The sequence below is a fragment of the Labrus bergylta genome, chromosome 10 (genome assembly GCF_963930695.1).
Source record: "Labrus bergylta chromosome 10, fLabBer1.1, whole genome shotgun sequence".
NCBI classification, from domain to species: Eukaryota; Metazoa; Chordata; class Actinopteri; order Labriformes; family Labridae; genus Labrus; species Labrus bergylta.
Genome location: NC_089204.1, coordinates 4,207,818 through 4,232,110, shown reverse-complemented (window position 1 = coordinate 4,232,110; position 24,293 = coordinate 4,207,818). Strand labels below are relative to the sequence as shown.

At 41.4% G+C, this 24,293-nt stretch overlaps 2 protein-coding genes across 3 annotated transcripts in view; one reads left to right on the top strand and one right to left on the bottom strand.

Annotated features, from left to right (window-relative positions):
• Positions 1 to 76: 76 nt before the first annotated feature.
• LOC109997502 (alpha-internexin) lies at positions 77 to 8,098 on the bottom strand. 2 transcript variants are annotated; one of them, XM_029280791.2, is made up of 5 exons: positions 7,769 to 8,098; positions 6,605 to 6,835; positions 5,405 to 5,932; positions 2,145 to 2,269; positions 77 to 994 (listed from the first exon to the last, which is right to left on the bottom strand). In XM_029280791.2, exons 1-5 carry the CDS (start codon positions 8,060 to 8,062, stop codon positions 895 to 897), a joined length of 1,278 nt encoding a protein of 425 aa, XP_029136624.2. In that variant the 5' UTR covers positions 8,063 to 8,098; the 3' UTR covers positions 77 to 894. The 2 variants fall into 2 exon arrangements, with proteins under 2 accessions (XP_029136624.2, XP_020507661.1); XM_020652005.3 differs by having other exon boundaries at positions 386 to 1,050; positions 7,769 to 8,097.
• Positions 8,099 to 12,777: 4,679 nt separating this feature from the next.
• The window catches only part of sertad2b (SERTA domain containing 2b), a 47,779-nt gene continuing 36,263 nt past the window's right edge, over positions 12,778 to 24,293 (top strand). Inside the window, exon 1 of the mRNA XM_065959450.1 lies at positions 12,778 to 12,932. The gene's annotated coding sequence lies outside the window, so the exon portion shown is untranslated. The remainder of the gene's footprint in view (positions 12,933 to 24,293) is intronic.

Here is a 24,293-nt window from a genome sequence, read left to right as displayed (position 1 = left end):
ATGCAGTCCACACATGCTCTTTTTGTAAGGTGTCCCGAGATAACTTTTGCTATGAACTGAGGATATAGAAATGAAAAAGAATTGATTACAATCATGACAGCTGACACTCTGATAGGTTTGATTCATCTTGTATAATTAAAGGACTTAATCTAGCCTCTTGGCATCATGCGCCTCACTCCAGCAGCCAGATTGCACGCCCAAAACTGACACACCCTAAATCAGTTTGCTCCGTACGCTTAAGACAGTACTGTCCCGTTTAGTATTTGTGAAAGTGCTTATGGGCTTTAGTGAGTTTACTTTTACGATTTAAAAAAGTGCCATCAGCCTCCAGAGACTTTGAGCTAAATCTGTCACATTTGATACTGGCTGATGTTTGTCCCTTTAACAAAATGTAAACACAACACTTTTTGTCTTTTAAAGAGAATTTGATATATTCTTTATTGATTCCGTGAGGGGAAATTCAATTTGACCTCTGATTTAGTTTTTTGCTCGCCTTTTACACAGAATTCAGTTCAGTCACACACAGCATCATAAAGAAAATTCAACACTGCAACATTCAACATTTGGTCACATATTTCTTTTCTTACAGTACTTTTGTTATTTCATTTGAAGTAAATGCATATTTCTTTTGTCTTGAGACAATGTGTCCTCTACACAGAAACCTGCAGAGACCTGGAAATCTGTCTCATTTAGTTCTACATAGAAGAATCTTCCAACCATAAAACATTGATAATCACCCAAAGTACTGACTTAAAGCTCTAATTCTGAAATATTTGCATTAGTGTTGCTAATAAAATCATAACACATATAAAGTATATTCCCTCTTTCACCCTCCAGATCTCTGTCTGTGTCTCTCGTCAGTTGTTGGAGTTGATGTCAGCCTCGTCCTTATCCTCACGGCTCTCCTTGAAACTCTCCTTCGTGGCTCCTTCTTTCTCCCTCTGGCCGCTCCTGGACGAGCCGATGGAGCCCCGAGGCTGGTAGCTGTAGGTCGCTGCACCAAACGACATCCCTGAGTTAAAGTGAGTCTCCTCCCCTTCCAGAAGTTTCCTTATAAGACCAAAGGAAACAAACATGGGGAGGGGACACACAGAGTGAACACAGCACACACGGCTAAAGATTTGTAATGATTCTTTAAAGGACACTAACAGTCTTTTTAAAGCTGGGCTTTTTTCTTTTCTTTTTTTTCTTTTTTTTTATATATTTGATGGTCTAAATTATTTCTAGGAACAGAAAGGTTTGGAGGTGCTGCAGTAGAAACATGCTGACACTAGTAGCTCCATCACAGTACATCCACTAAAAGTGCTTATTTTCATTTCATCATTGTATATGTCTGACAACATTATAGAAAGGATGCCTACAGAGTTTAGACCTTTTCATAAAGAGTACGGAACCAGCAGCAGCCACTACATCGCCCTCTTAAAAGCCACCAGACTCCATTTATAAAATCAGTAATTCACCTGATCCTCCACATTCTTGGAATATCTGTTTGATTGGTGTTTTAAAAGGTTACATTCGATCCATCTCGATATTTTTGTAACACACAAAGTCTCACAGTGACACAAAAATAAATTAAGCAATCAAAGCAGCGCTAGAACAGCAATTCCTGGGTGCCGGATAGCTTAGCGGTTATGTGGCATACACCATGTACAGATGGCTTCAGTTCTCGACGCAGCGGCCAAGGGTTCAAATCTGACCTCGGCCCTTCAATATTTCCTGTCTCTCTTCAGCTGTCCTATCTAATAAAGACAAACATGGCCTCAAAAAATGTCAGAACAGCAACTCCCATGTCCTGCATGGTTAGGGTTTGTCAATGGAGTTCGGTGGCTTTGAAGAGAGCGATGTAACAGCTGTTTCTGGTTTAAAAAACAACATCTTTCTCTTTAATAAAAAGGTCTATCTTTGAAGGGATCCTTTCTTTAATGTTGTCAGACACTTGAGAGAACCATCTGAGCCTGTCAGTGGCAGAAAAAAGCACTTTATCGAACATGTTCTGATTTGGTGAATTTGCTTGGATTATGTTTCTGCATATTGAAGCAATCATTTGGATTGTTTCCAAGAATTGAATATATCTGTTAGTCATTTAGATCACAATACGTAACAATTGAAGGCCCAGTTTTAAAGATACCACACGCAGTCAGCACCTGTAGGCAGCGATCTCGATGTCCAGGGCCATCTTCACATTGAGCAGGTCCTGATACTCTCTCAGGTGCTGAGCCATCTCACCCTTCAGGTTCCTCAGCTCACTATCCAGGTGGCCAATAGTGTCCTGTGACATGAGGAATAAGAGAAACACAAGACGATCAGGGGATTATATTCATGATGCATGGAGTGATTTCAATCTGCTTTGTTGACGGATGGTGATTTTAGAATTTCCTTTTATGTCTTAAAGGAACACAATAACCTTCTAGGATTAGCTTTATCGTCTCTAAAAAGCCAAGGAAAGCAGGTCGCCTTCCTGTATCCGATTTAACAGGTCAGAGGTTAATCTAATAGCCACGCAGGGTCAGTTAACTAAGAACGGATTCAGCCAGTCTCACAGACACACTGAGTCACTACTCACGAAAGGTCGTGTTTGATTTGAGACAAATCTGACATTAACTCAGACACTACATTTATAAAAATAATCAGCAAAAATCATTTCATCGGAAAAGATCTCTTTATTTTTAATTCAGTCCTATTTTCAAAATGATTTCTTATGATATCAAAGGAAAAGTTAAACATGAAAATTAAGTATGTTTTTTTCTTGTTAGGCGATTAATAACAAGATTTGATTTTATTTATTTTTGTAATAATTTGAGACCAAGACTGATTTCGAGTACTACAGCACTACAGAGACTTCAGGGTACTGTCCTGCACTTGATGCTCGACCACACTTAGATAATCTCTTTAGCAGAGGCATCAACACTGCACATGAACCTATACATGAGACTTCTGAGGGCGGCTTTGAGAGTTAGATACATGAAGACGTAGAGGCTGAAACCACTCTCATGTCTGTCTCATGAAAGCTACAGACAGTAGCTGCTAAGCTTACCTCGGCAAAAAGACTGGAAACAAAGCTAAACAGCTATCCTATGCACCTTTATATTATGCTAAGGTAAGCTAACCATCCACTTAGTGTTTCTAATTTTGCACTTAAAGGTATCCTACATGAATGTGACACCATGGTTGGACATATGTTTGCATTAAGGGCCCCTTGTTAATGCATTTCTGGTGAGCTCCAGTAAACCTGTGCACGTTCAGAGATGTAAGGAGAAGGTAAAATGTACTGAAAAAACATGGACACCCATTGGTTTCTGAAGAGGCATTTTGAAGTTGAACTTTAGTGGTTGCCTACATAGACTGTAAATATGAATGGAGGAAGCCTGAGTGACGTCATCCATCTGTTACTGCAGGGGTCTTTGGAGCCCCATCAATGTCTGTCTCCATGTCTCAACCTAACGACAGGCTGAGAGCTGAGGCGGGTTTTAAGCCTCCTGGTGAACCCACCTGTCCATCCCAATACAGTTTGTGCTGATCAAGACAGAACCAATTTCCTTTTTGTATCAGGCTGTAAGCATGTTCATTTCTGCTCTCAAAACTGGCTTTTTTGAATGGGTGTGTATGTGACTTCCGGTGCTTCTGCAGCCAGCCTCAAGCGGACATTCTAGTCATTCTAGTAAGCGGCAAAGAGTGAAGCTGAGGGCAGGATTTAAAATTGGGGCTGAATGAGGATTTCTTGGTTTTTGGAGTGAGCCTCTCAAGGACAGTCGTGGAATTTCACTTTTTTTGCACTTAAACACTGGCTTCTTTTTTCCACATTGAAGTTTTTTTGTTTTTTTTTAAAGTGAATGTCTTGCTTGTAGCCTGTTAGCTTGTAATGCTAATCAGGCTAACATTACAGCCTCAGTAGTGCAAGATTATGCAAACTGCTGCAGACACCAGTGTAACTTTGGTCAACAGCTGGCTTGATAATATAATCACAACAGTAAGCTTGCACTGGTCTTAATAGTGACTTGGTAAGACGCCCAGTCTTTGTAAAGACTCTTTCTGTCTGTGACTTTATTGATTCTAAAAGTGACAGTGTCATGATTTTTTTTTTATCTTTAGGGGCGTTAGGCATATGAAAGTGTAATTGCTTAAAGAGTAAGATTGTCTATATTGTGCATTTGCTTGCTCAGTCCTTGACATGTTTACGTCGAGGACTCCCTGCTGTGTTAGCTAACAGCATTACTCAGGCTGAGGATGTGACATAAATCAAGAGGAACTTGACTCCCTTTAGATCCTATTATTCTGAAGTGTTGTAGACAGTCATGACCTGCACGCTGTGCCAGCAGGTGACTTCCTTTTTATACAGACATTTAAATAGCACTCAGTTCATCTTAAATTTGACCTTTTACAACTCTGCTGCTAACACAGGAAGAGTAGTATCTGATGGGATTTCATCCCCTGATCATTTATGATTTACAAAAGAGTCTCACAAAGCAATAAAGTATTTTTATCCCTGATGAACTGCATGTTACAGTTCTGCCTTCATGTATTAAATAACTGTAGTAGATATTTTTATACCATAGACGTTAGAGAGATTAGCGCACATCTATTTTGTAGCTAAAAAGCCCAAAATAGTGTTTTAAATGTAAAGGGTTACTTCACATTCTTATGTAGAGAAAGGTTTTAAGATGTACGTTTTATTCATTCCTGCAAACCTCAACAAAAACAGCTCTAGCATTCCTAAATATCCATGGAAGAGATAATCCCATTTCAATTTTCCAAAGATCACAAATCCATTGGTTGCAAAGAGAAATCTCCTTGTACGGAAGTCTACGGGAACATGGCATTTCGCTGACAGATTTATTGTCTCAACAGCTAATTTCAAGTCTTCTTCACGCCAGCATAATGTCCATTTTGTGGAAAAGTGTGGTCCCTTTTTAGAGGTGAAATGTATGCTTTAGAGCATCCCAACCTTTAGTTTGACACGTCTCTACTGCCATGTCCTCATGCATCACTGGGTTGTACTCAATGAGTCTGCTGTTAATTTGTTTGGTGACTACATTTAGTTTTAAGCCTTCTGTAGCTTGCTAAATCTGCATCCCAGTTAATGTCATAGTAACTTTGGATTCCAGGTTCTCCTTGTTAACCAAGCTAGCTGTAGTGTTAGCAAATAACTTAGCATCTGCTAACTCCTCGCTCCCCTCAAGCTCCACCCTCTTGTCCAAATATGGTCAACTCTAACTCCTAAAAACCAAGATGGTGACGCCCAAAAAGACAAACAAGAAGTTTCAAAACATGTTCAACAAACCAACTACACATTAACTTCTTACACATAGTCTTAATGGAGGCCGTAGTACATGACACTATAAGTCCCTCTGGTTTAATCCAGTCAGAAACCAGTCAGTGTTTTTTTTAAATGACTACAGATGCTTACCTGCATGGATGTGACTTCAGTGTGGTGCGCATCCTCCATCTCTGCGATCTGCCTCTCCAGAGACTCGTTGGCGCCCCTCAGGGTCTCGATCTCGATGGTCTTGGACTGCAGCTGCCTCCTGAACTCGCTCATCTCCTCCCGGCTCGCCCTCATGGCCTCGTTGCTCCTGGTGGCCTGCTCGCTCAGGCTGGCAAACTTGCTCTTGTACCACTCCTCAGCTGACTGCAGGTTTTTGGAGGCGATGGACTCGTACTGGTTGCGGATCTCCTTCAGAGCGGAGGTGAGGTCCGGTTTGGCGAGCTCCAGCTCCACAGAGACCTGCTGCGCGTCCATCAAGCTGCTCAGCTCCTGGATTTCCTCATCGTGTACTTTCCTCAGGAAGGAGATCTCGTCCATCAGGGACTCCACGCGGCGCTCCAGGTCCAGGCGGACGGCTGCAGCATCATCTATGTCCTTCCTGAAGGCCCTCAAAGTCTGCTCAGCTTCCTCCCGGGTCCTCATCTCCTCCTCATACTTCACTGCGAGCTTCTGAAATGACACATAGTGAACAGAATGAGACATGAGACGTGAGTTCCAGTATGTTGATCTGTATGACTAAAAAGTAAAGAAAGATTTGAAGTTTCTCCAGTGGACTGCTTAAGCTAACAGTCACAAAAAAACACTGAAACATAATCTTTGGGGGTATCTGGACCACATAACGGTACTTCCACTAAAACTGACAGTAACTGTTGGTGTCTAACTATATCACACAAAGCATCCTTATAGAGACATTTTTAATTTGTGTTTTTTTTAAACCAGCAGCAGTGGACCAGTAACTCTTTTAATTTGCTGGTAAAATGGTTGTTTTTGTTAATGGAGTCTGGTGGCTCTGAGGGAAGAAAAAAAAACATCATATGAACAAAAAGCTAGCAGCCTGTAGAAGTATCTTCACCCTAAAGTTGTCAGACAGTAGTGGATGTCCCTTAATAGGGCGTACCTTCTTCAAGGATTATGTTGACTCTTATGCAGGCAGCTGACTTATTCAATTTACTGGACTAACCACAGAACCTTTCGTTCCTACTGGTCCTTTAAAATCCAAAATATGTAAAAATATAAAAAAGAACCTGTGTAAAAGAATGAGAATTGAGGTGACATACATAAAAACTATATTGAGGAAAATTCCCTTCCTACTCTCCTTGTCATTCTACCCGGTCGTGTTACCTGCAGCTCGTCCTCCATGTTGTTCCTCTCGATCAGAATGTGGTTCTTGTCTCGGTTCAGCTCCTCCACCTGGGACCTCAGGTCTCTCAACTCCTGCTGGTAGAGAAGAGTGACGCGGGACGGCTCCCCGTGTTTCTGCCTCAGGGTCACCAGCTCCATCTCCAACACTTTGTTCTGCTGCTCCAGGTTACGCACTTTATCGATGAACATGGCAAAGCGGTCATTCAGACCCTAGACAACAGGATAAATGTTACATTTAGATTAAAATCCTCTTTAATGCTTAAAAACGCTCCTGCATGTAACATAATTCATCATTTCATTTTACAAATCCACATTTTAAATGACCAATCCATTACTTCAAATGTGTTTAACCACATTCTTGTGGATTTCTGATTAATCCTGATGGCAAATGTTTTAAGTCAATTAAAGTAACAAATGACTGAAGGCGTTGCAGTCTGGGCCTCTTCCAGCTACATTTATTGAGAATAGTTTTTTAGCTAGTTTGCAATATAGGGATAGGCAGAGAGTACAAACCCCAGGTGGATTATAAAGGACATGAACTAAATCAAATGACGCTCTAAAGCTGGAGGAAGAACAGATTCTCCAGCTGATCCCAAAAAGCAACAGAGTGGCAGGCAATTCCCCTTCACATCCCCTGATACATTCAAGTTAATCATATATGATCTTAATCATACATGTAGGGAACAGGATGTCTGAAGTTAATTACATCAGGCTTCATAATATTAAGAAAAAGCATCTTCGCCAAGAAGTTTTCATCCATTTAAATGTATTTACTCCATCAGGTGTCCTGATACTTAAGGATCGCGACACCAGAGTTATAAACTTATGAGACATAAATGTGGACCTGATCAGCTGTGAAGTGTTGTGAAAATGATGTTTCTGGGAGTAGATGTCCTGGTTTTAAATGAATATAAGCTTATCGTAATCCATGTGCTTCATCCCTTTACAGGTCAGGTTGTGCACATTGCGTTCTGTATAATATCTGAACATTAAGGCTATACAATGTGATTTTATTTATGGAAAAGACTTCTGTCTGTGACCCAGTTATTTAAAATATTTCTAAATTATCTTTTTGTTGTTGTTGTTGTTTTTGTTGTTGTAATCACGTGAAAAACGTGAATGTTTCCATCATGTCTAACCCACCTGCAGCTGCTCCTTCTCGTTAGTTCTGATGACTTTGAGTTCATTGTTGGCCACAGAGGTCTGGCTCAGGTCCAGGGAGTCGGTCATCGTCATTGGGGAGAAGGAGGTGGAGGTGCGGCCGACCCTCCTGAACAGACTCATGGAGGTCGAGCTGTTGCGGGATGACGCAGCCCGGAGCCCCGGGGAGCCCCGGGGAGAGGAGCTGCTCATGCGGTAGGAGGAGGCGGAAAACCTGGGAGAATCCCCGAAAATCTTCCGGTAGGATGAGGAGGTGTAGCGGTCTCCGTGGTCCATCTTTGCTGTGAGTCCGAGATAAAGTGAGGGACTTAATGAGCTTTGAGACGCTTATAGGCTGCAGGCGGAGCGAACCATTTTTACGCATGACGCTAAATGACTTCAAAGTTTCTTCAGGAGAGTTGGGATGCATTATTTTAAATTATGTTGTATGTATCAAAATACAGTCACGTTATCTTTTAACAGATTTCCGACTTGTTTCGGGTTCATCTCGCAGTAGTCTCACTGCATGTGTATTTACAGATGAGATCTTATTGAACGTATAGGCCAGTGTCCACTTTCATTTTAGGTCTTGGCTCTATATGTTTTTTTGTTCTCCCAAAGTGTGGACATCGTAGAGAAGAAGGTAGACTTCACCCTTGATTTTTCCACATGGACAACAAGTCCACCATCGTTGGTTGATCTCATAATCATGGATCAGTCCACTTTCTCCCAACGCTTCCGTCTGATACGATAGGTGATAGTTTTCAGGTTGTTGGCTCAAACATACTTTAGCATGTCAGCCGTCACATCATAGTAGATATGCTGGTACTCTTCCTGTGTCAAGCTGCAGTGGATGTGGAAGATGTAGGAGAGACAGGTACACTGGTACCTGAAATCACAAGGCCTACGTCACTGAGGAAACTTGTCAAACTAATTGTCCGGAAGTTCCAGTAGAAACACGTTGAGTGTGTAATAATTTCTAAAAGAGGAAAACATTAAAAAGTATTAAACTCAGTACCTGAAGTAACTGCTATACCTAGAATGGCCACAGTGTGCCCTTTTGGGAAGGACGACATGAGACCTTTTTAGCATATTTGTTGGTAATTAGAAGTTATTACATCATGAATTCTCACCAAAGCTCCACCTACATTTACAACCTGACCTGGTCTAATCAGTTAGAATCATTAAAAACACCTGTGTGTACGGAGGCTTGAAGTGAAGGTCAGCTGAGATCAGGACAATCACACTTTTTATACAAGAAGGCAGAAACAAGACGAAGCTATACTAATGATTCTGTGTCACTCGTATTAATCTTAAGGACAGCGAAGTACACAGAATATTATCTCACAATCATTACACCTGCCTTTTCCATTCAACAAACTCACAAACAGAAATATAACTATAGATGCACAACATGCTAACAATAAGAAATCATGCTAACAGTAGGCTGCTGTTACTCAGAGGCTCTGCACTTGTGAAAACTGATGCTGCGCGGACTCTCAGTTGCTCATAATTTGGCCTAATTAACATGACCAGGAGAGACCAGCATTAACAAGGATAAATATGTAGCCTACATCATTAATCCTGCTAAAGGTTGTGTTGGGGCTGGAGCCGATCCCAGCTGTCAATCACAGAGCTGAAACATAGAGACAGAGAATCAGTCTCACTGAAAAACCCAACAACAACCTTTGTGCAATTTGGAGTCACCAATTAACCTTACCAATATGTCTTTGGACTATGGGAGGGGCCAGCGAACGCATTGAGAACTCAAGGGAACACAGAGAGAACATTTAAACTTCACACAGAAAGGCCCCAGCTTTGATTTGAACCAAGGCAACAGAGTTCAGCGCTGCACCACTGCCAACCAATGATGTACACACTCATAAAATGTGTGGTGAATTTTATGTATGAACAACAGAAGAAATCACAGACATTATCACCCGTTTCTCGCAAAAGCCCATTTTACATTGTAGGTCCAGGACAGGACTGTTACACCCCTATAGCGTCTTACTCTCATTGTAAAGGTCACAGAGGCGTTATGGTGCCGCCTCCGAGTCAGCATCAGATGTAGTAACAGAGGCATAAAAGAGGCCAAACTGAGTCCCTGTAAAAACATGCAGGTTTTACCAAGAGGGCAGAGCCGTGCTGTGAGTGTGAACTGTATTTGAGCTGATTGTTTACACGTTATGCGTCTTATTCTTCCACAATGCTGTAATTAAATGTATAATCTTAAAACACTGGGACATTACACAGTTGAAGATTCAATTTTAAAGTACAAAGGCGTAATCTCGGCAGAGCTTCCCTACTAACATTTATAAAGGGCTACAGTTTGTGATCACTCTACTGTGTCTTTGTGAACTACAGTAGAGTGGACGTGGCTCAGCGGTTAAGTCAATCGTCTGTCAGCCAGAGAAGGTAGGAATTGATCCCCAGCTTCTGCAGTCACATGTCAAGGTGTTCTCAGGCGAGACACTAAACCCCAAATCACAATATTTTGCCTCCAGATGTATCATTTTCACAAGATCATAATTAAAAACTGCCAAAAAGAGACAAGTTTCACCATTTCATTTGGTTCACTTAACCAAATGAACTCCTCTACTGAGGACTTGTTCCATCCTGACGAGAAGTTTAATACTCTTTAGAGAAACAGGGTTTTAAAGCAGAGTTCCTCCAGCAGGGGGCACAGCAGGACAAGTCACGTCTGGTCCGACACAAGAAGCTGGAGGAGGGAAAGCTGAGTAAATCCCCACCTGGCTCTGGCCATTTTCCTGCCTTAATTGGGCGAGATCATGATTTGGCGCCCCCACCCACCTAGCATCTCATCATCACCTCGGAGGAGAATGAAACAATTGTAATGCTAGAACAGCAGTTTTTCCTCTGCAACAAAGTCATGTTTCATATATTGCACCATTAAACACAATCTGTCTGTATTTCATCTCACTGCCTCATCTTTTAACCCATCTCTAGTTTAAGAGGAAGTCACATTAGTGAGAGACAAAAAGAATATTCTCACTATTGTTGTAATCTTCAAAAAGAGAGAGAGACTTAAGTAAAGGGAGAGGAGCGGGAAAGTTGACAGTCCTTTAACTGGTTTACATTCAATATGTCGGCCCTGGCAGATACCGTACATACCGAAGACTTTAATGTAAGAATCCTTTAATGACCTGATAACATTTATACTGTATGTGCGGACCTAATGGTGTACTGTGAAATAAAGAGACTCATGCACATTTTACATTTCTAATCAAAACAAAGGGCTTTGACAGAGCAGACAATTTCATATATATTTTCAGACAGGTGATACATTTTTAAAGGTTCTTTCAAAAAGAGCAGGACTGACGTGAATTTCTCATGTTTTAGTCACTCGATTCATTTTTTTTCAGTCAAGTTTCTTGGAGGAGTGGCGCTCCTCATGACGTGCAGCCTGCTGAGAGTGATTTCAGAAGGCAGAGGGCAGCAGACTTCCTGTGCTGTGTTTATGGTCTGTTTGTGTGTAAGTGTGTGCTGCAGTTCATTCACAAAAACCTGAACCATCCTAAAAGGGTTTTAAATTCTGGACCCTTCCTCTCTTGACGTCTTTCCTCACCAGGCACAAGACATCCATGAAGGTCATTCGCTTTAAAAAGGCTCGTATAGCGTCCTGGTTACTTTGGTGTATTTTATGAAAAGTTTTGTCCAGTTAACTCCACATTGATATTACAGTTATTGAGCTGTTAGGGGTGAAGTAGCTCGGTCTTCTGGGACTTTGATTGGCAGGGTTGCCGGATCAAGTCCCAGTACGGATCAGAGAATGAAAAGTGGTCTGGTTGCTGGAGATGTGTCAGAGTACTTCCAATGAGCCCTTGAGCAAGGCACCAAACCCTCAACGGTGCCCCGTGTGCACAACCCCCCTCACTCTGATATTTCTCCATTAATGTATGTCCAGCAAGCAGGTCAAAGGGCACAATTAACAGCAACAGCATTATGTGTGTGTGCACTGTCAAGGAGATTTTAAATAGAATGAGATTAAAAAAAAAAAATTCAAGATAAATCAAAAGAGAAGTGCAATGGAGGATCTGCAGTTGGGCAGGAATGTTTTTAAATGATGGTGAGCGCAAATATCTCTTGTTCAACAGACAGTGCTCTAATGTAATGCAACATATTGAGATGCCTGCATGATGTTTATATGGACACTCATACACTAAAGGTGATTTGTTGTTTAGACTTACCTGTATGGACAATTTGCTTTGAATAAGTCACAAAAACATTATTTATAAATTGATGCATAATCAGATCACACCTCACTGATTATTAAATATCTTATTTATTCGTCATAGTAAAATATTTTCTCATGTAGGCCTATGACGTCACATTTAATCTACGTACCCGCCCACTTTATGGGCAAAACGGATCATTTCCGCACATAACGGGGAGTCAGCGTCCCTTCAAAACCCACACCGGGGGACCGTGGAGGGTCTGCGTGACTGTCCACCTTCTCTGTGCCCACTTCCGCAAGAGCGCCATTGGCTGCCGCCCCCGGTGTGGGCGGGACACGACGCTCTGACTCATCTCTGAGTCACTGCACGACATGTCTGTCACATACTGCCTGCTGCTGCGTTCACAGACTGTGGGAATAAATAACTAATAATGCCAGATAAATATGCTAAGGGGGAGAGGGAGTCCAAAAATCCCTCAAGTCGTGCAATCATTTCCAAATAAAGAAGTAATGTGCTGTAAGCATGAATTTGTGTTGTGAATTGTCTTTTTTTTCTTTTTTCTTTTTTTTAAGTCCTTCATTGTTTAAGCCATGTATATAAGGCTGATAGTGATACTCACCATATAGCCTGTTAACTGATACCTAGGACACCTGGAATATTAAGTCAACTTATTCAGAAAATGACATTTCGAGTAGGCTAAGTACATTTTTTAGAGGCCCACCCACTGGGAGAGCAATAGGTTGTCATATTTACGACTTGTCTCATGATACTTAAACGCAGCACCAGACTCTGTGCTCTTCCATGACTTCGCATTGGTCGCGTTCAGTGACATTGGAGACGATGGACAGGACCTGTACGTGGTCCATCCGTGTTTGGATCAAATAGAAATTAGAGATCAGTACAGGAGCGAGTCATTTCTTTATAATCTATATCAGACTTTAGCACCGTGCTGGACGGATCTGCCATAGAGGGTGAGTGTCTGAAACTACATCTTAAACTCTGTGATAGTTTGTTTGTGTCTGATGCTGCAAGTTGTGTTTCCACCCGCGGACCTCTTTACCCTGAACGTGGAGTTGTATGCGTAATGGCAGTGTTGTCACCTTTCTTTAAACATGCTCAGTGTAGTGTAGCCCTTTGTAAGGTAGACACAGGTCATATGCGTGTTTAGGTTGATGAATGGGCATGTAAACTACATTGGTATCTTTTAATCGGTCACAGCTTCCACGAGAGGAAAAGAAGAAAACTTCAAATAAATGTAACACTTGTTATTTGTTGTGGGGGAATAAATGGGCATACACCTGACACAACACTTGTTGCTTATAATATTGAAATGTTGCATTGTGGTAACCATGCAACTTGCACCGTCATGCTTGTTGTGCATCTCAACTGACAACTTATTTTATGTCACGAGAGATAGGTTTCCATTGATGTGGGATCAATAACATGATATTTTGTTAAAGTTTAAAAAAGAAAGTGTCCATGCTGAGAAAACGGCGCGCAGAGCTGCTGTTCTGCTGCTGTCTGTGTTCAGCTGGTACACACCATCACTGACTGACAGACACATCCTGCTCCGTGTGCGTGTGTGTGTGTGTGCGTGTGTGTGTGTGTGTGTGTGTGTGTGTGTGCGTGTGTGTGAGACTCCTCTGGTTGAAAACTATTTACCCAATTTTGAAATGATCACGTGAGACTTTGCCAGTCATTCAAGTGCATGTAGACTTTAGAAGTGTCTACAACCTCTGCAATACAGAGGTTTAATATTGCTTCCTTTAATTTTGTTGTGACTTTTTCCAATTGTTATGACGTCATACGGGCCATCGGCTGTGAACTAACTTCGCTACGTTTGTTTAAAGTTGTACCAGGCCTAAAAATCTTTCTACCATCGGTGTCATTGTAATTCTTTAATAATGCATCATCATCATGATTTAATGCATGGATTAATGCAGGATATTTGGCTGTCATAAACAAATATGTCTTTGTGTAATAGGGTCACACTAAATATATATATATATCTACTTCAGGAATTTTATTTCAGTTTCTATCCGGTGAGCTGGATATCAGTTACGTCAAAGTGTAAATATGTAACAGGTTTTTTTTTTTCTGTATGCATGTTAATCATATTAATCAGGGGTTTTATATTCAGTTTTGCATGTGACAGTTGGGGCGCCTTGTGTTGTTTTTAGATGTCAGTGAGTGTTTTCTTTTAAGTGAAGTAAAGATTGAGCTTTATTCATCCTGAAGGACTTTCTTGCTTGCTTCAACATGACAGTGCAAAAAAAGAGTAACAAGAAAACATTAAATATAAGGAAAAAAAACAATGTTAAATTATTAAGTGGGTATAATTTATCAGTCAACCTAAGGATAAGAGGAGGAGCTGAGGCGGGTCTACAGCTACAAACCACCTGTTAGTCAGATCAGCTACACATCTAATTAAGAGTAACTCTTATCCTTCATAAAATCAAAACTGATTTTTTTATTCACCCCGTACAGTGTGTGCCCATACAGAGATGAGCTAATCTTACTTATTTAGTTAACCAGGCTGTAAACATGTTCATGTCTACTGTACATTCTGTTATTTTGAAATGGGTGTTTCATGTGAGTTTCGGGGCTTCTGCAGCCAGCCTCAAGTGGCCACTTAATGAACTGCAGGTTTTTACAATTTTGCATTTTTTCAACACCGGGGGGTTGCTGCTTGGTCTTGCCTCAGAAGACACCCCCCCCCCCCCCCCCTTCCCATCTGACAGGGATAGTCTCCTGCTGTGAGGCGCATACAGTATGTGAACAACCAGATCAGGAGGATTTCAGGAGCAGTCGCCCTGAATCGAACCCACGGTCGCTGTGATGAGAACATGGGTCGTGAGACATAACCGCTAGGCTCTCCGTCTCTCGTCTGTTGAATAAATTCTGTTAGCATAACTCGTTATACTGCATCAGTCAGCTGCTCTGTCTGGCACGCGTTGGCCTGCTTTGGCCTGCTTTGGCCTGCTTTGGCCTGCTTTGGCCTGCTTTGGCCTGGCCTGAAAGAATCAGCTGTTGTCAAATGGCTTTGGGGGCTGATGGAACGTTTTCAATGGGATTACTCAATCAACCAGGCTTCTAATTTAGCAGCTAATCCAGATTAAGGTGCCGTATAGTTCGTCTGTGTTTCCGACCTCAGACTTCTGTTGCTCGAGTGGCACAAAGAATCATTCTCCTGTTTCTGTATGTGAAACAAACCGGGCCCTAAACTACACTCAGGTCTTTACAGTTCATCTCAGGAGTTTTTGTCACTGATGTCTGAACACATTTTTTAAACTTTTCAATACAAACAAACCAAAGCTCTTCGTTTGGATGGACAGAGAGGTTGAATTATTTCCAGCCTTTTTCAGTATTTCTGTTTAAATGAAATCTGGACTCAGTATTGAGTGGATTGAGCCTTTAGCTCCCTTTGAAACAGACCAGTTGATTCATAACTAAAGTGGTGAGTTTGTCGTGAACTGTGGTTTGGATTCTTTGAATTCACCATCTTTGTTTGGGGAGCCAGTGTGACTATATTTGGACGGGAGGGTTGATCACCGCTACAACTTTATTTTGATTGAGAGGGCGCCGTGGTAGCAACATGTCATTGACAAAACATAGCATACTTATGTGTTGTTTTAAGTTAACTTTGCTTTCATACAAAGCTCCTGAAATCTTCCTAAAATATGCATTGGGATGAGCTGAATCTGTAAATGCAACCAGCAGAGTTTCCCCCCAACTTTACCCATATTTTTTTTCTCCCATGCATCCCCCTAGTTAAAGTTCTGTGTAAAGTCAGGGTGGACTGATGTGTGAACACAGCAGAAACTATTCAGAAAAATTCACAGCAATAAAGCAGACGGGGATGATTACGTTTCACTCATGCGTCTGGTACAATGGTTGTGCAGGTAGTAAAGCTGCTTCATCCTGTTTTTCTGCAAAGTATGTTCTTTACCATTTATTCATTGATTGTGTGATGTATCAATCAATCATTATTTGTAAAGCGCCAATTCATAACAAGTGTTCTCTCGAGACGCTTTACAAAAGAGCATAAGGGAGAACATGCAGGAAGAATTTCTCATTTGTATTCCTCACGTTCCTGTTGTCCACACTTCCTTGGCGCTGAGGTGGAGGACAAAGCGTATGGGGACGGCACAGTCCGATGGTTGTGGCTGGGCGTCAGGTGGTTGTTCATGTATCATGTCCTGCCTCCTGAGAATCTCCCCTCCACAGTCACAGTCTCCTGCTGTGAGGTGCATGTCACGGCAGCCTGTCCTGAACCTTTCTAGAAATTTGCAGGAGTTCGTGTGTGAGACAGGCTATAATTAATTTAAAAAAAAAGACTAAATAAGCATTATCCTGCATTTAAATAACTTTAAATGCAGACATGAAGACATGAGGAAATTGTTTACTGAGGTAATACATGAAGTGAGAATTGGGCTCATTTTCTCATGAAGTATGATTGTAGCTTACACTTCAATACAATTAGATTCCTCTAGCTATAAGTGTAATCGCTCCATGCTGGAAATTAGAAGGAAAAAAAAAAAACAGGTTACACACATGCAGGATATTGTTATTTTTTTTATTTTTTAGAGACAGGACAGAGGATAGAGGGCGATATCAGAGAGAGAGAGAGAGAGAGAGAGAGAGAAACCCTTTTCACACAAATCTCCTGAAAAACTCTGGAGATTTGGCTACCTGGAGGTTCTTTAGGCTATGTGTGAACACAAACAGACACATTTTTGGCGCAGACTTTACCCGGAGTCTCTCCGGCCAGACCCCTAGTATTTTATCCGCAGAATATCCGAGTGAGCTGATGTCTGAACGCCGCAGCATATACTCCGGAGATTTCAACTCGAGAATGACGTTTATATACAGTGACTGCTTAAAGTGTCTGCATGCGACCACCTCTGTACATGGGGTGAACACACTGACCACTAGGCTACCAGTGCCCCCCCAGACCTGGCTTTTAAAACTAAGAGGCCATATCTACATTTGATATCCAGTCTCCGGCCTGATCATGAGGGTGCCTCTGTGGCTGCAGACAGCTGTCTTTGTGGGAGGAAGAGCCTGCAGCTTGGGGAGTCCATTCACAGAAACACGTCGGCTCGAACCGCCCTCGAACATGAACACTAAACTCTGTCATACTCACTCATTGTACGTTTCTTTGAACGGCATCCACCAATCACATAATCATATTGTAAAAATGACAAATGTGTCATGGAGGAAGGGTGGGGGGTGTTGAACCATCTCCAGAGTAGCACTGTGTACGACTGGAGACAGGTGTTGTATATCTCTTAAATATGAAACACTAACTGCTGGTTTGTGTTGCTGTTTTTTATGACCTTCTCATTTTAATGCATCTGGCATTCAGCATGGAGAGTCTGACAGAGAATGTGTGAGAGAGTGAGAGGGAAGCTCTGTGAACTATAAATAGACAGTGGGAGAGAGCGGTTGTGATGATAGCATCACCACACAATAATCCCTCAGTAGGACTGGCGTTGCTCCACCGTTCTACGCTGACAGCGAGCAGGTATCTCCTCTAACGTCCCATGTCAGCAGGGTTATCTCTTGAACCTGACCCTCTGACCCTCTGCTCGGCCTCTCTCTCTCTCTGTGTGTGTCCGTGCTCTATTAAAGCTCGTTAATTAGGTCCTGTGGGTAAAGGAGTATGTTTCACTCTTGTCTGGATGGTCTAAATTAGGAATAATCCTTTTAAATTTGTCGTGTGACGGGGCTCACTGGACAGTATGGAGGCATGCGGAGGTGCAGATCGTGTTTCTTCAGTGCTGTGGGCTTCAGAGTTGTTTGTTGTATGTCGGTCTGGACCCACAAAGTGGCTCCCATCAGCTATAAATCTTCAAAAACTTAAAATGTCATCATAAACCAGAAATACTGCCCGTCCATGCATCATGTTGCCTCTTGTACAGCGTCTAAACTTTCATGTGAACTGTTACAGATTGACCTCTTAGATGTTCAGTGGTTTCAGGGTGAAGTACAGTTTTATCCACTGTAACTAGCTAGCTCATAAACTAAAAGAAGCATCATATCTTTGCAGAAAAACTGACTAGGCTTAACTCTTAATTGTTGTCTTTATATTAAAAAAAATATATCCTTGAGGTACTAATAACTTCAGCACTTCTTGGCTTCATGCATGAGATTTTTAGCGTTTTGCTATTTTTTACTTTTAAGGTCACTGAAGGTCATATTTTGCAGGATTGAGTGTTTTTGAAGGTCTCGGTCTTGCCTTGGAATCGAAAGCATTTTTACTCAGTCTCGCCTCGGTCTTGGACTGTGCAGACTCCGTTTTTTAAATCCATACCAGTCAAGACCACCACTGATAGGCTATTTTTCCAAGTCATTACTGTGATATGAAGGAAAGCACCTCTTTCTAAAAAAACAAATAACTTCATTTGTGGTTCGATTTTTATAACCAGGTTACAACTACAACTTCCCGGTGTTACGGTCTAAGTGAGTGACACGCCCACTCCACACAAGATGATGATTTTTTCAGTGATGTTTATGGTTGGACCCTTAGTCTTGTCTCGGTCTCGTCCTGCCTTGGTCTTGATCTTGACTTGGTCTTGTTCCCTAATTGTCTTGGTCTTGGAGCACTCTGGTCTCGGGTGTCTTGGTTTTGGTTAGTGTGGTCTTGACTACAACACTGATTAAAGGGATACTTCACCTGTTGAAACATGAATCTGTATTGACATTGGGTCATATATGTAGAAATGTGAAATACATTTTGAAGTTGGTGCCTTCTTGACCAAGAAAAGGCAGAAAGTGTCTTTTTGGCTCATGTGGATGAAAGACACCAAATCCCAGAATGCACAGCACCGCAGGCCACTCCCACTAAGGTCCTCTAGTTCAGAATCAGAAATACTTTATTAATCCCAGAGGGTAATTCGATCGTTGCAGTTTCTCCAAAATATACAGTGTAGCAGTAGAAATATAGAAATAAAAACATTTACAGACAGATTTACTTCAACACATAAGATCGTTTCCTCAACTGATTCTGAGATTTCTTCCAGAAGGAATTGACATCTTGGAAATTCCTGTCAGAAAACAGACTCTATGTCTGTGTCCATAGCAAACAGTGAGAGCACCGACACTACCAGTCCGCCCCGGCTCGAGCCGGCCCGGGCTCCTCGTCCTCACCGCTGGCGACAGGCAGGCCTTATGTCTCGCCGCTATATTTATAGTTTTTCGCCATTATCAGCTTTCTCCATAGAGCCTGTTAGCATAGCATTCCAAGCAATATGGCGGACGTTAAGTTTTGATTCTGGGAGTGAGTTCCCACCCAGTGATCTGTGATTGGTCTGTAGCTTCAGTGGTCGAAAATATGAGGAACTAGTGTTGTAGTTTCACCCTGCTAACCGCAACAGCTTCCAGTGATGCAAAAATCGTCATTTTGCGTCACTGGAAGCTCCTTTACAGACTCAGAAATACAAAGATTTCCCATCTCGGGAAAATGAGGGAGGGATGCACGGCCATTCAAAAATACTACCAGGTTTCTAATGATACAAAGCTTAATGCAGATGGGTGAAGTGTCCCTTTAAGTGTTTTAACATTTGCTCCTCATCATTAATTCTTATTAAAGGTGAAGAGATGGTGCAAAGATCAGAAATACAGGTTCAGTTAGGTTCATCTCTGAAAAATCCTTTAATTCAATTGGTGATCTAGTGTGTGTATGATTCTTACTATCAGTGTGTGTGTGTGTGTGTGTGTGTGTGTGTGTGTGTGTGTGTGTGTGTGTGGCTCCACAATCTGTGTGCCTTTACTTTGAGCGGAGTGTTCACCATCGCCCCACCCCTTCAGGCACTGACCTCCTTTTCATTGTTCACACATGCAGCACCTTTTTCTCGCCTCTCTCCGAGACGGAGAGACACATATGAACACAGACTGTCCCTCTGACATGACGAATGTGTGTCTCCTCATCAATCTTTACTTAAACTATAATTATAGTCAATCTGGGGGAAAAAGAACACATTAAGCTATGCTTCTGTCTGGATCTGTGATCTGTGTGGAGTGTTAATGTATAAAACAGTTGTGTTTGATGTAAAGGCCTCACTGGACCAATACGTGAGTGCAACTCTTTACAATGTTTGAGATCTTATAATAATCAGGACATGAAAGAAGCATATAGACAATGACTAGTTGTTTCCATTATCATGAAAATAAAATGTTAAGAGGCAAAATTGTGAAAAACTGACGTTAAAGTGTGACTTTCTAAAAGACTTTCTAAAATAATTCATCAGAGTTCATTCTTGACCTTGGTCCTTAGTTTGACAAAAATGTAGGGAATTAACATTATTTTGGGACTTCTCTGTGTTGGTTCAAAGTTCAGGTTCAGGTTCAGGTTCAGGTTCAGGTAGCTTGCTTGTACCTGTATGTAGATTTGTTTGCAGCCATCATGACACACCTCTATATAAAAAAAAACAGATGTAACAAGGAATAACACAAATTACAGTGATATCGTTCAAATCTGTAAAAGGTTGGAAGTGCACATTAAGTTTTTGTCTAACTATTAAAAGCCTTATTTAAATATAATTTCCAACATGCAGGTGTTTTGATAAGTTGCTGAGGTTGCTGTGTAGGAATGGACGTTTTAGCTGAGGGAACAGGTGTCTTATTATCATCCCCATGATTAATTACAACATCACACATGCTGCTTCCTGCTGTACTTACAAGATGTTTACGACCGTTCATCCCAGTGCACTTAGTATCTGATGACTGGGGAAGTATTCTGCTGCGTTCAGAGATCCAGAGCAGACAACGCTAAACAGGTATAGATCTGATGCACATGTAGTGTACATGCAGAACACACACACACACACCAACACACACACAGCCACAAGTATCAGATGTCAGACGAGAAGCGTTTGCAGAGCATGCCTCTTAACGAGAGCTAAAAGAACAATGTATTAATAATAAATAAGCCTGCATTCAGATAGATAGATAGATAGATAATGGATAAATACAAACCTTGACCTCTGGTACATTCACTTTTCTGACTCATTTAACCTGCTCACTGTGGTTCACTGTTGTTGCTGTAGGATTAAAGATAAGAAGAAGACAGAGTGAAACAATGGAAAACGTCAAGCAGAGGTTTGCACCTCTCCAAGGTCATCCTCGAGGCGATGGCACTGACATTAGTCACAAAAAAATGAAATCAGCCTTGACATTACTCTCTGGAAATCCATGGGATATTTAAACAGGTTGCTTTTTGTGTTTGTCTTTAATTACCGATGTCACGTGGGAAGTTATCATTCTTTCGACCAATCAACGCACTGCAGTGTGTCTAACTCCAGCCTATAGTGTCGGATCTGTATGCTTGGCACCCTTTGGTTATTTTGGTACCATAACCAACTTTTAATGTGGAAATTCTAATGACTGCTGCGCTGAACCGATCTGAACCAGACCGCTTTGGATGATACGGGTCTTGAATTCATGCAGGATGTTATCAAGTTTCCTCCCTCAGCGCTGTGACTCATTGCTCCACTACCTGCATAGTAGTCCATGTTACATCACGTCCTCTGTTGGAATACCCCCTCCCACACACTCTTCAACTCACAGTCAGAAAACACTGCCGGATGCTTCAGATTTCAATGAAGTGTTCAAAAGCGGGATCATATTGATTAAAACATTAAAATCCTTCTACGACTCTATCTGTTCTTACTGCTGATGGTGCACATTTCCTTGATACATGAAAACATTTTACACCTAATTATGTAGCCCACCATGTCCTATGTGGTTAAACGAAATATTGTTAAAGCTTTTAAAATACTTTTCTACTACTTAGGTGCACGGAGAGTGAAAGGCTTGAAGAGGTCAAAAAGCTCCAGCAACACTTGTAGTATGAAGATCAATTTTATCACGTTAAATAACTTTAATAAAGATAATACAAATTGATCTTCATATTACAACTTTGACCATGTTTCACATCTTGTCGTCACAAAATGTGTTCAACAGAGTGTTTTTAAACACTCTCAGCACTTTCTGCAGCAGCAGAGCATCACGGCTGACCTGACAGTCTTTGATCAAGTTTTTCTTTTTGTTTTTAAATAAGTAGTTTTCTGAGTATCTTTGCAGACACATTGTTGCTCAGTCGTTGAAGAGTCTACAGAGGAAAGATCTGATTTTGTTCTAGTTTGACAAAAAACTTATTTAGCTTGTTTTAGGATTATTACTCCTTCAAAAAGAGTACCACAATCGGCCTCAGAAATCCCATACTGGTCGGGCCCTTTAGTAAAAAGCTTGTATGCTTTGAGCATAACTTGAGCATAATCTTATCATCCTGACATATCTGCAGAAATATTAATTTGGGATGGGTGTCAATATCTGATATTAAATAAAGCCTTTATCAGCTGATGACATGCAGATGTTATTGTGCATCCCTGTTCTTCAGAGTAACCTTTACTCTGTTGTTCATCTTGCAGATGTGTGCAGGTGCAGCTCTGCAGTGAACTCTGTTTGCCAAACGTATTCACCCCCTGTCTGCAGAGAGGTGTGCACTAAGACGTCTGTATTTTTACAGTGTGTATATATGGTGTATATAATATACCGAGGTTACATAATCTATATTAAGCAACCTACAACCTGCAGTATTTACAGTATGTTATACAATACTTCTGCCATAATGTCTTTATATTAGGGGCTGTGCTAATGCATACTGAAAATAATCAGCCGTGGTAATTGTTAAAAGGCTAATGGAGAGTTAACAGGAGCTCATATTGGGATATTTGGCGCCCAGCCACAGTATGATTATAGTCTAATGATTATATACTTTGTCATACTGTGCTGTGTCAGCTTGGCAGCCAGTCAAGTGGCTGATATCTGTGTCAGTGGTGCAGGCTAGCATTTGGGGAGATTACTGTTTGGGCCTGTGACTGAATTATGATGTGTATAATGCCATAATTTAGGATTTGTGTGGAGGCAAGTGATGTGTGTGTGTGTGTGTGTGCCACAAACCGTGCCATGTTACACACAGCTGGTCATGCACATGCTGTAACAGTTCAGAGCCAAAGCAGCTGAAATGCACCCTACAGGAAAGTGGTTTCGATCTGCTTTATGTTGCGTTGCCCCCTCATGAGGGCAAATTCATAGGGGCAACCTAACCTGGGGATCATGATCCAACTAAACACATCAAAATAATCATGGTGTGAGAAAAAATAAACAACTGCTAACAGAAGTTTTGTTTTTCTTGATTTAACAAAGGTGGGAATTTTCTCCCTCAGCGTTAACTCTTGAAGGTGCATTCAGTGCAAAAGCAAAGTCGTTTTTTTGTGTGCAGGATTTACGTACAAGTCCAATGCAAAGATGTGAATAGACACAGAACACAAATGACGCCAAAGCTTTCAGTCACCTGACCGGCACAGAGGCTGAGGGGGCAGAACGAGTTTAGGAAAGAAGCGGCCACCATTGAACACTCTGTGGAGCGGCAGCATGGGCTTTTAAATGTCCCACCTCTTTAAAATGACACATTTATATCACCTGACAACCAAGAAACACTGAGATATTAAGATCAACTGCATGTTTGGGGCACTTGTGACCCTCATACAGCACACAAGACACTATTTCAATCTCTAAAAAGAGCAAAGTCGTCACCAGAACTTGACTTTGGTGATGTTTCTATCTAGTGGAGAATCTTTGCACTTACACTGCGTCAGGATAAATGTCTACAAAAGTCTGGACAGATTTATATAGTGTCGCTGTGGATGGGTCTTTCATGCTGCAGAAATTGAAGAACAAGAAATTCATCATCAAAGTATAAGTGAGTGCTAATTAGCCAAGTCAGGAACACTGTCACTGTCAGTCGATGTTCTGGGGCTGTAATATTCTGATCAAGTTAACAAAATATTTGATGTCAGGATAAGGACAGTGGAGCGCCTAGCAGCATTACTGCACAATCCTCCTCTCTGGGTTTTTTCTTTCTCAGGTAAAACTCTTGCAGAAGATCAACCCGGGCTTGTCTCCTCGTCGGTTAGCGCATCCAATTGAACAACAACTGTCTTTCACTTAAGACATAAAAAGTAAAATGGGTTTAAAAATGTAGCTGGCCAGTGAGACTGATAACTACTCTGTAGCGAACAGCAGTTGGAAGCCTTTCTCGCCCTCCATGTTGGCGTTTCCACAAGTGTGATGTCACGTGAAACCTATATTATGCATAATTATGAGATGCATATCATCACAAATGAGCATTTTGCATGACACTGTGCTGTGCAAAACGTGACATTCTCCTGACACCCTGAATTTGCCTGATAAATCAACAATCCAAGTTCAAATAAAAAAAAGTTTCATTTTAAAAGTACTGTTCTTGATTCATCTTGCAGGCAGAT